General features: G+C 47.5%; 1 protein-coding gene and 1 long non-coding RNA gene across 4 annotated transcripts in view; one reads left to right on the top strand and one right to left on the bottom strand.

Moving 5' to 3' along the window:
• Positions 1-1422: 1422 nt before the first annotated feature.
• On the bottom strand, positions 1423-5875 carry LOC132542075 (uncharacterized). The gene is made up of 4 exons (XR_009553220.1): positions 5680-5875; positions 5441-5569; positions 4471-4555; positions 1423-1861 (listed from the first exon to the last, which is right to left on the bottom strand). It is a non-coding gene; the product is annotated as an uncharacterized LOC132542075 (long non-coding RNA).
• A 175-nt stretch (positions 5876-6050) lies between these two features.
• Positions 6051-14264, top strand: part of KHDRBS3 (KH RNA binding domain containing, signal transduction associated 3) — a 194311-nt gene continuing 186097 nt past the window's right edge. For all 3 annotated transcript variants that reach the window (XR_009552426.1, XM_016187590.2, XM_007521898.2), the window contains exon 1: positions 6051-6581. Coding sequence is in view for 2 of the 3 variants with exons in the window: in XM_016187590.2 (XP_016043076.1) it covers positions 6494-6581 (88 nt within the window). In the remaining variant the exon portion in view is untranslated. The remainder of the gene's footprint in view (positions 6582-14264) is intronic.

Genomic DNA, 14264 nt, shown 5'->3' with positions numbered 1-14264 from the left:
GTGTATGTGTGTGTGTATACACACAATTCCCCTCTTTTTTTTTTTTTTTGCTTCCAGGGTTATTGTTGGGGTTGGTACTTGTACCACGAATCCACTGCTCCCAGAGGCTTTTTTTTTTTCCCTTTTGTTGCCCTTGTTGTTTAATGTTGTTGTGGTTATTATTGTTATTGTGGTTATTATTGTTATTGTTGTTGTTAATGTCATTGTTGTTGGATAGGACAGAGAGAAATGGAGAGGGGATGGGAAGACAGAGAAAGAGAGAGAAAGATAGACACCTGCAGACCTGCTTCACCGCCTGTGAAGTGACACCCCTGTGAAGCAGGTGGGGAGCTGGGGGCTCAAACAGGGATCCTTATGCCAGTCCCTGCACTTCGCACCATGTGTGCTTAACCTGTTGCGCTACCACTTGACCCCCAAATTCTCCACTTTCTATCTCTGAGTGACTCAGATGTTCCAAGGAGCAGATTCTTCAATCTTAAACTAGTGGCTTGTGACATAGCAGGTTTCCATGGATCCTTCCAACCTTAGTACTATCTGCTGAACAGGGGAGGGCATTGGAAGTTGTCTGAGAAAGTGAATGGGAACGTGTCACTCACATACCAGGTAACCTCTAGTGAAGGAGCTCTGAACTTCATGAAGGCTCCCACTTTGGAAGAGTTTTTCTGTGTCCTCCCCCACACTTCTTAAACCTTCTCAGTCAGAATCAAACCTTGAAAATGAATTTCTTACTGTAACTGTCTGGAACCGAGATCAGAATGAACATTCTTGGTGTCTTTTTCCTTGACACAGAAATGACTGATTTGGAGGTAAGCCTGTGCCATCTTTTGGTGCTTGTCTTCCATGACAAACTCATTTGTCTTAGGTAGCTGGAAAGCTGAGCTGCTAGGGAACTGCATTTCACAGGAATGGATGTGAATGAGGATCTGGTTGTTCACTGTGGACTGACCCCCAAGTCAGGCAATGGGGTAGTGAGATGAGCAGGTTCTGAGGGCAGCAGAGAAGCAGAGAGGTCCACAACTGGCTGGAGTTCAGTGAATAAGAGGACCTGGTACCTGTGGTATTGTTAGTCAAAAAGGGTTTTAAATGTCGTGACCAGTGGCTATCCTGGGGTCAGTGTTTCTGTTTAAACCATGGCATGACCTGGGAGGGAGAAACTTTCTTCTTCCAGTTCTTAGATACTCAGGGTAGCTGAGTCAAGATGACACAGCAAGTAAGCTGGAAAACTGAGATTCAAAGTGAGGTCTTTCTGGATGTCTCCAACCAAAGTCCAGTCCTATTCGGATTTTACTCATGGCAGATAGTCTCAGCATAGGGTCACCTTTCACAAACAAAATGAAAAAGAATATTGTATTATACATAGCAACTCAGTGGGGAACATGAGCTCTTTATAAATTTCTTTTTATTGTCTTTGTTTATTTGACAGAGGCAGCCAGGTTTCAAGACAGAAAGGGGAAGATAGAGAGGAAGAGAGACAAAGAGACACCTGTAGACCCACTTCACCATTCGCAAAGCTTTCCCTCTACAGGTGGGGACTGAGCTTGAGCCTGGGTCCTTGCACATTGTAACATGCGCCCTTAACCAGGTGCACCGCCACCCGGCCCCAATGTGAGCTCTGTCTAGGGGGAACATTCCATTACCTGTGTCTCTGACACACCGAGCTACTGCCGTTGTCACAAAAGAAAGTATTTGTCCAGCTCTCTCTGGTGGTTAAGTGTGGTTGAGGGACAACAAAAGGAGGCTCAGATAGTGTCACTGCCGTGGTTGACTGGAGCTGGCAGCTGAATTTGCTGTGGGGGTGGACATTTCCTGAGGCGGCTTGGTGATACTGGGAGAGGGTGGATTAGGAAACGTTCCTCTGTGTCTGTGGATGAGAGGAGAAAGGTCAGCCAGAGTTTCTTGTTGCAGCTTCAGACCTCTACTCCAGGGCAGCTGGAAACTATGCAGATGGAGTAAGGGCCCAAGTGTCCCTGGCCTGAAGTGACTTTGGAGAAGTCTGTTTTGTCTATGGCTAGTCCTTTGTTTCCCAAGAAGCCCCTGCACGTGCTATGCCCTCCTGGGTACTAATGTATGCCTGGCGAGAATTCTGGTCTGGGGGCCGGGTGGTGGTGTACTTAGTTGAGAGCGTAGGTTATAGTGCACAAGGACTCAAGGTGGAGTCCCCCCATCTCCACCTGAAGGAGGAAAGCTTTGTGAGTGGTGAAGCAGTGCTGCAAGTGTCTCTCTCTTTATCTGCCCCTCCCCTCTTTATTTCTGGCAGTCTCTTTCCAAAAAAAATTAATAAAGATCATTATTTTAAAGAATTAAATTTATAAAAGAAAAGAGAGAGATGGAGAGAGGGAGGGAGAGCGAGGGAGAGCGAGGGAGAGGGAGGCAAGAGGAGAGAGAAAGAGAGAGAGAGAAAGGGAATGAATTCTGGTCTGGGAGTTAGCAGACTTGAGTGGAATCACAACCTCTAGCTGCTGGCAGAAAAATCACAACTTTCTCCAAGACTCCTCAAAGAGGTCGGGGGTAGATGGCTGCAAGTCAGGTCTGCAGCGAGGTGTGAAGCTGCTCATTGCCAATGGCTCAGCCAGGCTGGAGGGTGGCTGCATTCTGCAGAAACATCCGTCTTCTTCTCCCTGGGGGACCCTGCATGGGCATACACAGTGCTGCTGAGCACCTGCCCTCTTGGAAGGTTCTCGGAGGAGGAGGAGCCAGAGCAGAAGATTCAGTGCCTATTTACTGTCAGCTTCTGGCTGTACCATCCTCCTCTCCAGCTGCTGGTGAGGCTCCTGTGCCAAGTGTTAGAATATGGGGAAGGATGAATCAAGTAGAAAATGTTCCAGACTGCTACCTGGGAGGGCCGAACAAGGAAGAGCAAGAGGAGGCTTTGGAGTCAGGTGGGCCTTTGATCCCTTGCTGACAGCAACCGTACTTAAGCAAGGTAGTGAACTGCTCTCATTCCTCATCTTCATTTGGAAGTAGTGATAAAATAGTATCTACTCTACAGGGTATGGAGAGAACTGAAATTAGAGAATGCAACACCCCTGGTTTCATGCCTGGCACTTCGTCAGTGCTTAATAAAAAGAGATTACTCAAGATCTGACTGTCACTGAGGCAGAAGTTCCCAATGGAAAGGGGAATCTAAGGTTAAGCAATAAGAGGAGAAGCTGAACAGCTGATCCTAATTCCCTGAACTGGATCATCTCATCCATCTGATACACTCTTTCCTTTCCTTCCTGTACAAGCAGCTGTCAGGGACGTAAGTCCTAGAATTAACTCCTGTGATGTAGGGTATAATCAGAGGTGTGTGCACCTCATCCCAATGCTGAGAGAACATTTCCCTGTGAGCCTTTCCAAGGCCCTCCAGGATGGCTGGTATATCCAGGGTTGGGGAGGCCTCTTACAAATTTATTTCCCTGAGATTGCAAAGCAAATCAGAGAGTGTTGGGATATTGTACAGATGTGGTTGAGTTAGGCAGGACCCACAGACCACCATATTTCCATGCGTGTATTATTATTTACATATCAGTCTTCTGCCTTGTTTTAAAAATGACTCCTCCGCTACCACGTTACCCCCTCAGGGTATCACCCATTCCCACGAGCTAAAAAAAACGATGGCGACCGTTGCTATGGAAGCTGTCTACCTTCCCAGAGTGCCTTGTTTTCTCCATTCCCTTTCCTAGCCAGTTCCATCCCGACTTGCCACTTCTGGAATTTTCCTATAACAGTCACTCCTGTTTCCGCTCTCTCTCTCTCTCTCTCTTTCTCTTCCCCGTTACGACCTGGAGAAGGCCTGGCGTGCATAGCGGGAGGCGGCCATTTTGCTAGCCCCAAGCAGCCTAAACCCGTTGTGTTCACACCGGACTCTGGGGTGTCTGCATCAATAAAGAGTTGTATTACCATGCTGCCATGAGTTCTTCGTCTCTCCGCACGCTAGCCTGGCAAGAGAGGACATGGGGTCCTGACCGCCTATACTACTGTTCTCCCAGCCCTGCCCTGGGCTCTGATTAAGAAACAGAGATGTGGTGGCCTGGGAGGTGGTATGGTGTTTAGAGCCCTACACTTGCACACAGGAGGTCCTGAATTCAGGTCCTGATACTGCCTATGCCAAAGTGATGCTCTGGTTCTCTCTTTCCTTATTGACAAATTCATATAAAAGAAAAGAAATAAACAAAGACATGTTGTCCCAGCTCTTTCCCTCGGTTTGTGGGGCAATCTCCTTTGTCTTGCAGCAACGGAGGGTCTCAGGGCGATGTTTGCTAAGTTAAGTATCCCAGAGAGCTACAGATGAAAGGAAGAAACAGTTTAGAATAACTGGAGAGAAGCCACACCGGAGAAAATCCCACTGAAGAACATCCCCACATTTTACTGTGCGCCAGAGATAGTTCTGGGGCACTTCCCAGCATTCTGAACTGACAGTTTGATCCTCATGCAGGTTTAACAATCGCCTCTAAGGAAACAGGGGCACAAAGAGGTGAAGTAACTTACTCAAGGCCCACAATTAGTAAATAGCAGAGCCTTGATTCCAAATTCATTCCGGTTCTCAAGGCCACACATTGACCTTCTCGCAGATCTAGAACAAAAAGAGACACAAGAAGATTCTTTTTGGATCTCTGAAATGAGACATTGCTTTGAGACCAGACCAGACCAGTCTAGGGATAGAACCAGGAACAGAGTTCTTGAAGTGAGGACATTAAGACTTAGAATAAAGTTGAGAGCTCCTTGGTTTCTACCCCCCAATCTTAACTCTGGTTGTTGGACAGACTGCCTCTCTTTGCATCAGGAGTTCAGGGAGTAACCTGGGGAGGACTGCTCCGAGATTCCATTCAGGAAACATGGGCAGAAGTGTGGTATGCAGGTAGCTTATACCTTTAAAAACACTCCAGATGTCTCTCCAGCTGCACACATGTACCAAGTGCTGGGTGCCCTCTCTTTCCCCCAACTTTAGCCCACATTGCGATCCCCCCCCCCGCATGGTTTAATAAAACAGAATCCCAGCTTTCTGTGAGGCCTGATCAATTCTGTGGCAGCAAGGGGCACAGATAAACTTCCAGTTTTGCTGTGGAAGTCCCTAAAGGCTGTCCAGGAAAGGTGACATTGAGGGGACTTGAGAGGGGGCCAGCTCTTCTTGGCTAGCTGGGGGAATCTTAACTCATGTCTTTTGGAAAGATGAAGCAGACTCCTGGGGGAGTCTCTGTTGGAGTGTGTGCGTGGTGGGAGGAGGAGCCTCTGGGGTTGGGGGGGACTTACTTCTGAGAGGGATGCAGGTTACCATCCCCCCCCCCCCCGGGGGGAGGCCAGGGCATGCTCCCTTCCCCCACCCCAGGGGCCAAGCTGGGACAGGGTTCACTCCTCCAGGTCCGGAACAGCAGGGTTTTGTGGTCAGAGAGAGTGACAACTGGCAGCAAGGACAGATGACAAAGAAGCCCACAAGGACATGGGCTTTTACATAACCGACCTCTGCAGGTAGCCTGTGGAGGCTGGCGCGCCTAGCCAGGGGCTCTGGGCAGCACTGCAAGGCCTCCCTACTTCCAGGTCAACACGGGGGGTGGTGGAGGACCAGGAAGCGACCTAAGTTGCTCAAGTCCTAGGGAGATTGAAAAGGACAGGCGGCAGCTTTTCCCCAGAGCCTGGAGACCCGTCTTTCCCCGAGGGGCGAACACACAGTCCACCCAGAGGGAACACCTGCCGGGTGACCTTGGGCTAGCCGCCGCACGTCTCTGGGGGTCCAGTCTGGGTCTGGGGACGCGGCAGTGGCAGCCGGGGGTCCGTCCCATGCACCCCCGAGGGGGGAGGCTGCAGGTTGCAGGTTGCAGGCGGGAGGCGGGAGGCGGGAGAGGCCGAGACCCAGCGGCCCAACGCGCGTCCCGGGCCCCGCGGCTCTGCAACCTGGAGCAGCCCGGGGCCCGCGAGGGGGCGCGCGGCGGCAGCAGGGGCAGGGGCGCAGGGAGGGGGAGGCCGGGAGGGGGCGCAGCGCGCAGGCGCAGGGAGGAGCGGGGCGGAGCTGGGCGGGCCTGGGCGGGCCGGGGCGGGGCGGGGGCCGGGGCTCTTCGCCGGCGGCGGCGGCAGCGGCGGCTCAGAGCGTGCGGGGCGGCGCGGGGCGTGCAGGTGGCGGCAGAGCTCGGGCGGCTCCGGGACTGGCGGGGCCGCTCGCTTCTCCCCCGCACCCCAGGTTCGCTGAGCGCGCCTCCGGCCCGCCGGACCGTGCCAGCCCGCGCCCTGCTCCCCGCCAGCCCAGCTGCGGGAACGCGGGGAAGGCGGTGCGGGAACCGCGTCCCGGAGGGAGCGGCCGCGGCGCGGGACACTCGGCGGACACCCGGGAGCCTTGCCGCGCGATCGCTTCCCGCCTCTGCGCCGCCGCTGCCGCCGGGCCGACCTGCGGGCTTGGCCCCGCCGCGCCCGGTCCCGGGTCCGCGCCTGTCGGGGTGCGGGGGGAGGGATCGGGGGCTGCGGGGCGGCTGCTGCCCGCCCGCCTCGAGTCCCCGTCCCGGGCCCGGGCGGCGGGGCGAGCATGGAGGAGAAGTACCTGCCGGAGCTGATGGCGGAGAAGGACTCGCTGGACCCCTCCTTCACGCACGCCCTGCGGCTGGTGAACCAAGGTGAGGGCGCCCGCCCGCCCCGGGCTGTTGGGGTGCCGGGCCCGGGGGCTGCGGGGCGCGGGGCTCCGGTTGCAACCCCCCCTCCCGGGGGGAGCGTGCATGCGGGGCTCCCGGGAGAATGCGGGACACTTGGGGCGGAGATTCGAGGCGTGAATCCCTCAGACCTCGGGTGCGGGAGAAGGCCGGGCGAGCTTGCTGGCAGGGCGGTGTTCGGGGACTCGGACATACCCAGGGGAAACTTCTGGGTGGGGGTGGGGGGCAGCAGCGACCATGGCTGGGTGGGGAGGGTCTTCGTGGGGTCGGATGTTGCCTTGGGCAGCGGGGGTGCGGGACTCCGGGGCTCTGGGGAAGTGGTGCATCTGGTGGAGGAGTCAGAGAAAGAAGAAAAAAAAAAAAAAGCAGAGGGGGGAAAAATAAAAAAAAAAAAAAAAAAAGGAAGGATCTGCGAGGATTCGGTGCAGGAGCAGGAGCAGGAGGGCAAGGGAACAGGTGCCTGGGATTGTTGGGGGAAGTTTGAGGACGTCGGGGAGCTTGGGGGTCCGGAAGCTCCCTCCCTCAACTCCCACCCCCGGAGAGGAGCGAGCCCGGGGTGCCAGTGGCGCGTCCTGGTGTCTCCCGCGTCCTCATGGGGCACCTCCCCTCCCCAGGCTGGGCGACTGTTGCCCGCCCTTGGAGAGATGGGGTTGGCAGAAGAGGGGGCCCCAGGGACTTGCCGACCCCCCCCCCCCCCAGTTTGGGGAGTGGGTGAGCCACCCTGGAGGCTGCCCTGTGGCCAAGGAGTCTGGGCTGTCTGTGGCATGTCAGCTGCACTGGGCTACCGGTTTTGGGGTGTCCACACACACGCCTGCCAAGTGGGGGGCTGGGGACGCGGGTTTATGGAGGCGTGTGCCTGCTCAGGACAGTATTTCCCCTGGGCTTCTGGGTCCTCTGGCTTTTTCTGAGTTGTCTTCTGGAATGGACGGTAAACTTAAAGCCCTTCCTTCTGGGAACCATGCTTCTGCCTCCCTGTTTCTGGAATATGCACTTCAGATAAAGATGAGTTTAGAGGGAGGCGGTCACTAGTTCGCTCTGCTTTTTTCTTTTTTCTTTTTTTTCTCTCTTTCTCTCGGACAGGGCAGAACTACTGATGTGGTCAGATCTGTTGATAGCTTTGGCATGAAACCCTGTGCAGTGTTGACTGGTTCCGAGTTGTATTGGGTATGGATCGTAATGCCGGCTCTGGCTCTTTTTATATTGGAAGAGAAAGCTGGAGCAGACATATTCTCTTGGTATATAGGCATATTTTAAATTAGTGATCTCCGGTATTTGCCTTTTGCAAGCGCTTCTTCTTCAGAGTAGAATGTGTGTGTTGTCTGATGGTACTGATCGAGAGCCACAGTATCCAAGAATTCAGGCAGTTTGAATTGAAGGCGGTTCACAGAGCTTTTCCATTTTTAATTTCAAATGCATTTTTATAAGTTCCTGGAAAAGCGTGCAGTCTTACAGAAAAACAATGTTAAGTTTTATTCCCATGCTCTAGTCAGTCCACAGTTCGAGAATTGTACTCCTTGCTCTTTCTGATTTACATGTCTTTTGTTGCCTGCTGGGCTGTCATCGCTGTAGAAGAAAATTTCTTATATGTTGTTTGAGATCACTGGCTTGAGGAATATTCCACATCTGGAAGCAGGTGCATTTTTTTTTCTTAGTAAGTTGAATCAGAATTATGTTGTACTTAATGTACTTCATGAAGGGAACACTTAAAAAATGTAAGGAGTTGCCTTATTTTAACAGTCCGAACTGTTTTTCTCTGTCATGTTGCCATAGTATTGTGTTGGAATTGGAAATTCTCTTGGTTTCTGTGTTTCTGCTAGTGTTAGTAGCTTTCAGTTCCTTGGAACAGATACTGGACAGTGTTGCCATTGATTTTTTTTTTAATGTTAAAAATGACTATCTTACTTTTCCATCAAAAATGTAATTCATGTAAAGAAGTGCACTTCTCAGAGCAAGAAACAAGGTTATCCACAGATGCTTTTATTACTACTGTTAGACTGTTTTAGAATGAAACATTTTCCACTTAAATCTTAGGCTGAATCCAGAATGCAAAGCCCTGTCATTTAAAATATTAATTATGCTCTATTATGTAATGCCTGCATTGTGAGTCCATTTCTAAAACCCAGTCTTAAGTCTCAATGATTAGGAAGCTTTAATTTTAAATTTGATAGCCATCTTGTGACTATGAGCTGTGAGGAAATATTTTTAATCTTGCTCAACTTTTTCCCCCATTTATCCCTAATGAACACCCCCCCTCCCAACACACACACACACACACACACACACACACACACACACACACACAACCTGTTCTGAATCTCTGGAAACATTTTTAATCTTGCTTAACTTTTTTCCCCCGTTTATCCCTAATGAACACCCTCCTACACACACACACACACACACACACACACACACACCACCTGTTCTGAATCGGGAAGTGGTTTATGGTCAGCACCTTAACATGCCAGGAACCGTCATGTTTGCATAGTAAGTTTAAGTTTCCATGGCTCCTTAAAGCATGTGCTATCCGACTTCATTGTCACCTTCGCATCCTTGTGAAGGCAGTACTGGCTCCTGTTCTGGGAGTGGAGGACTCCAACCACAATAAGCTTAGCCACAACTGAGGTAGATATGATTTGAACTCAGGTGCCTGGATCATTGCTCTTGTTATTCTGCCTTCTCCAAAAGATGGTAGGAATCACGTCACACATGCTTATTTCAAATCCAGCAGAAACCAATTGAATTGATAGTCTTGCTCCCTGTTGATTTGATCATTTTCTAAAAAAAAAGAAAAAAACTGTACTCATCTAATTGTCTTTCCTTAAAGAAATAAACATTCCTTATGGATTACCCTACAGGATTTTAGCACTTAGGCTGAGAGTCACTTGAATTAAAGCTCCTCGGTGATCAGTGTATGATTTTAATCAATACATTTTGATAATGAAACTGTTTTGAGTAGTCACTTTAAAGAAATTAAGTGTATGTAAACACAGATCGACTTCCTAGATGAATTTCTTTCTTTTTTTTTTTCCCTAATAATCTGTGTTCTCCTTTGCGGTTAACTCTGGGATTTCTCAGGCTTTTTTCCTCCCCAAAACTTGCATTTTCATGATTGATGCTAGTTGCAGTTTTTACTTTTTGTTGTCTCAGGATTTCAGGTTCTTCTTTCCCCTGCTCCCTACATTTTGAATACTTGGGGTTTTTTTTTACCAAGAGCAGTGGGGATGCTTACTTGGTGTTTGTTACTCCCCCGCCCCCCCAATGGAGTGAATTGACATTGCAGTTTCTTGCCCAGAAGGTTAATTGGGGAAGAAAGCAGTACACTGCCTGCTTTGTATTTGCTGGTAGGGTTTGTGCTGACTCTTCCTAAAAACATCTTCAGAAATTTCTTCTGCATTATAATTTAATCCAGCTTTCTCATATTGCCTTGGATGGTCTTCAGTCCAAGCCACGTAACCATTAAATAAGATTACATATCTCTGTATTTTTAATTATCTGATCTAATATATGGATTGGAATCTGATTCTCTGCCAAGTTTTTAGTTTCTAGTTACAGGAGGATGTAGAGCAAAGGCTTCAAGATGAAAGTAGTTTGTGTCCACATTGATAAAAGCCTATTACCACTTTACTACTTTTTCTAACATAAGCTCTCTTACAATATACCAGAACATATGTATATATATATAGTAAAATGTATACAGGATTATCCCTTTGCTATGTGTACTTCTCTCTGTTGAACAAAACCTGATGTTGTAAAGTTTTATTCTTTGATGAAAATATTTTTACTTACTTGAATTTTGGCTAATTTGTAAAAAGAATAAGAACAAAAATTGCAAACTTATTTTTTTAGCTGTTGTGCTAAATGTGTGATCCTTGGTTTCATCTAGAGGATGAGACGGCTATTTAACTTGTATTTCTTTAGGGTTATCAGGGTTTTTTTGTTGATATTTACTTGCTTGAGAAAATGCATGTGAGGAGGCATATTTTTATTTTTTATTTTCTTGCCTCCAGGGTTATTGCTGGAGTTCAGTGCTTGCACCATGAATCCACTGCTCCCGGAGGCTATGTTTCCCATTTTGTTGCCCATGTTGTTGTACTTGTTTTTGTTGTCATAGCTATTGTTATTGTTGGGTAGGACAGAGAGAAATGGAGAGAGGAGGGGAAGACAGAGAGGGGGAGAGAAAGACAGACACCTGCAGACCTGCTTCACTGCTCCTGAGGTATCTCCCCTGTAGGTCGGGAGCCGGGGGCTTGAACTAGGATCTTTAGGCCGGTCCTTGCACTTTGTGCCATGTGTGCTCAAGCCGCTGCGCTACTGCCCGACTCCTGAGTCATATTTTTAGTATAACCTTTTCTGAAGTTCTCTGTAGTGTGATTAAAAGTGTTCCAGTGCTTGGGAGTTACAGAGTTTTGGAATGTGGACATTGTAATTTGTTTCCTAAGAACTTAAGGTGCCAGGTACTGGCAGCAGAACTGGAAGTGGAAGCAGCCCAGTCTGTGCTTTCCAGAGAGCATTTCAAATTTATTTTCTCCCAAGATTGGCCACTGGCTTTCTAACTTTTTCTTCTAGATACCTAGTGACCTAGATTGAGCTAAGTCAGGAAGTTTAGATTTACCTGGGAACATTTTTGAGTCACTTTTCTTTGTTAATCATGTTTGTAATGTCAGTACTGGTAAGAGCTCCAACTTTTTTTTTTTAAGTCTTTTGCTTAGTTTTCTTAGATTTAATTTTTTAATCACTTTATGGGGGAGGTATTAACTGTGTACAGTACAGTTGTTGACACATGGGTCCAGTTTCTCATCTCCTGGTGATTGGGATCTTGCAAAGCCCCCTCCCAGCATGGGTCCTTTCAGACCATCATGCACCAGGGCTCAGAAACTTCCCTTTCGCTCCTTCCCCAGAATCCTTTGCATTGTTACAAAATACCACACCTATTTCAAGTTTTACTTTATGTTATTTCTTTCTGACTTTGTTTCTTCAGTTTTCCATATGAGTGAGATCGTCTTGTATTCATTCTTCTCTTTTTGGCTAATCTCACTTAACATAATTCCTTTCATTTCCAATCCAAGACCAGGCCAAAAAGATGACTTTGTCATAAACTTATTTTAGAGAGGGAGGTGAGACCAGTACTCACTGACTCTGGCTTGATGCCGGTCAAGAAGACAGAACCTGTGTACTTCTCACCTACAGATTCTGTTCTCTGACACTGCATTATCTCCTCCAGCCCCTCAAGTTATTTATTTATTTTTTTCACCCCAAACACTGACCCTTAGATATGAAAGATTAAAGTTACTGCTTATATTGTGACCTTGTAATTAATTGTCAGGAGGAAGATGGTCACCCTGGCCACTTAATGGCAGTTCTCTCTAACCTGTGCTGAAATTGGAAGGCAGGTTATGGACATCTGTTTTATTTAGTTCAAAGATGTCTTTGTTTTGATGAAAAGGGGCAAAGGAAATAGTTATGTGGTGCTGGAGGTTAGACATGGGGCAAGTCCTGCTCTCCCCAGCTGTTTTGCTGTCCATATACATCTATTTTTTTATTTCATCCTTTAGATTGGTTCTCCAAAGTATGTGTTTGAACTGTTGTCTCAGTTGAGTTAGAGTGCTTGCCTATTTTTTAATAATTTTTTTATTATTTATTTTCCCTTTTGTTGCCCTTTTTTGTTGTTGTTGTGGTGGTGGTAGTTTTTGTTGTTGATAGGAAAGAGATAAATGGAGAGAGGAGGGGAAGACAGAGAAGGGGAGAGAAAGACAGCTGCAGACCTGCGTCACCGCTTGTGAAGCGCCTCCCCTGTAAGTGGGAAGCTGGAGTCCTTAACTCCTGTCCTTGCGCTTTGTGCCACATGGCCTTAACCCACTGCGCTACTGGCCGACTCCCTGCTTGCCTATTTTGTCATCTCCTTAGCAGCTGATGCTTAAGGTTCTGGTGGTATGTTATTTGTATTTCTTTGTCTTCCTTTTATTATTTTTTTGGGGGATGACTTAGGTGGTCTCTTGGGAGAGAGGATCTGGCCTCACATCTCTTTATAGCTTTAGCAAGCACTTCACATAATGTTTGATGTATAGGGGCCAGTTGTTTTGTGTACCTGGTTGAGCACACGTTACAGTGCACAAGGACCTGGGTTCAAGCCCCCAGTCCCCACCTGCAGGAGGAAATCTTCATGAGTGGTGAAGCAAGGCTGCAGGTGTCTCCCTCTCTATCTCTCTCTTCCCTCCCAATTTCTGGCTGTCTTTAGCCAATAAATAAATAAAGGTAATGCAAATAAAAATGTGTGACGCACACACACACACACACACACACGTATGTGTATATCTCACTTTTGAACTCCAGCCTTTGAGTGTTTGTGTTAAAAGGGGAAGGGTTAGATAGCATATTTAGACTCAGCAACCAATCATTTTGCCCCTCCTCACTTACCATCACCTGCTTTTGGGTATCTGGAGGAGAGGAAGTCTTTCTCTGCTCTGCCAGTATCAGTGAAGTTCTAAGTGAAAGCCAGTGTAAAACAAACTGAATAATGTTTCTGTGCTCTTGAAATGTAGAACAGTGGGAGTTCTCTGAGAGACGGTGAGAAGAGGTTTTCAGGTTGGTGTTGAGTCTGATGTCTATTTATTTTTATCCTTTCTCGAAGAAATGAAGCGATTGCATGTTAATACACACACTTAGCTCATTTCCTTCAATTCCTAACAGAATTTCTAATAATAATAGACATTGTAAATGTAAGGCTTTTGTCATATGCCAAATGAGTCTTCTTAGACAACTGAAGCCCCGTTAATCAATGATCTCAGATGGCAGACGTGCCAAGCCAAGAGGGTCAGATGGCAGACGTGCCAAGCCCGAGGGACAGAGGACACTGCAGATGCCAACAGAACTTTGCGGTCACAAGGACCTTTTGCAAAGATAGTTTAATATCCCCCCCACCCAAGAAAACTAAAGAACTAAAACCAAAAGAATAGTGATTTACTAAAAGCTGGCAAATTGAAGTCATCTGTCTTTGTGCACATGCTTTGTATGTTTCATCTCTGATCTTCACAAGACCTTGAAAGATAGGTGATTCCCCCCCCCCCTCCTTATTTTTATTTCTGGTTCTTCCAAATGAGGCATCAAGGGTCACATAGGTGGTCATTTACTTGGTTAAGGTGCACGGCTTTGAGTAGTTAGATTGTCATTTTAACCAAGTCTGCAGAGTTTTGACAAGATTCTCTAATAGAAAAATAACAACATAAAACATTGTTTTAAAATAAAAGTGTAATTTTATCAGCAGTAGGAACCAGCTGGGGATTTCCATTGTTGACAGTGAGTTTTAAAAGAAGTTTCCCCCCATTTTTTTTTTTTTTTTTTTTACCAAAAGGGCAAACAACCCTTTTTCTTTCCCCTTTATGTTTATCAGTAATACTTTCAAATTTTCAGTAGGCCAATGAATGGCCAATGAGAAAAAGAAAAAACTTTCTGCGTAAAAGCTTACCAAGTGAAATTCTTGATGACGACCAGTCTGCAGGGATCCTCTTAAAGCACTAAACTGTTTGTATTTGAGTAGTCAGTATTGAAACAGTTGATTGTGTAATGTCAGGTGTTCGTATCAGTTATATTTGTAAGTTCTCATCTTTCAAAAACAGTGTTTAAGAACCTGTTCCCACAGACAGTGGTTTGAAC

Source organism: Erinaceus europaeus, chromosome 1, assembly GCF_950295315.1.
Source record: "Erinaceus europaeus chromosome 1, mEriEur2.1, whole genome shotgun sequence".
Taxonomy (NCBI): domain Eukaryota; kingdom Metazoa; phylum Chordata; class Mammalia; order Eulipotyphla; family Erinaceidae; genus Erinaceus; species Erinaceus europaeus.
The sequence above is the reverse complement of the archived record's forward strand: the minus strand, read 5'-3'. Positions and strand labels throughout refer to the sequence as shown.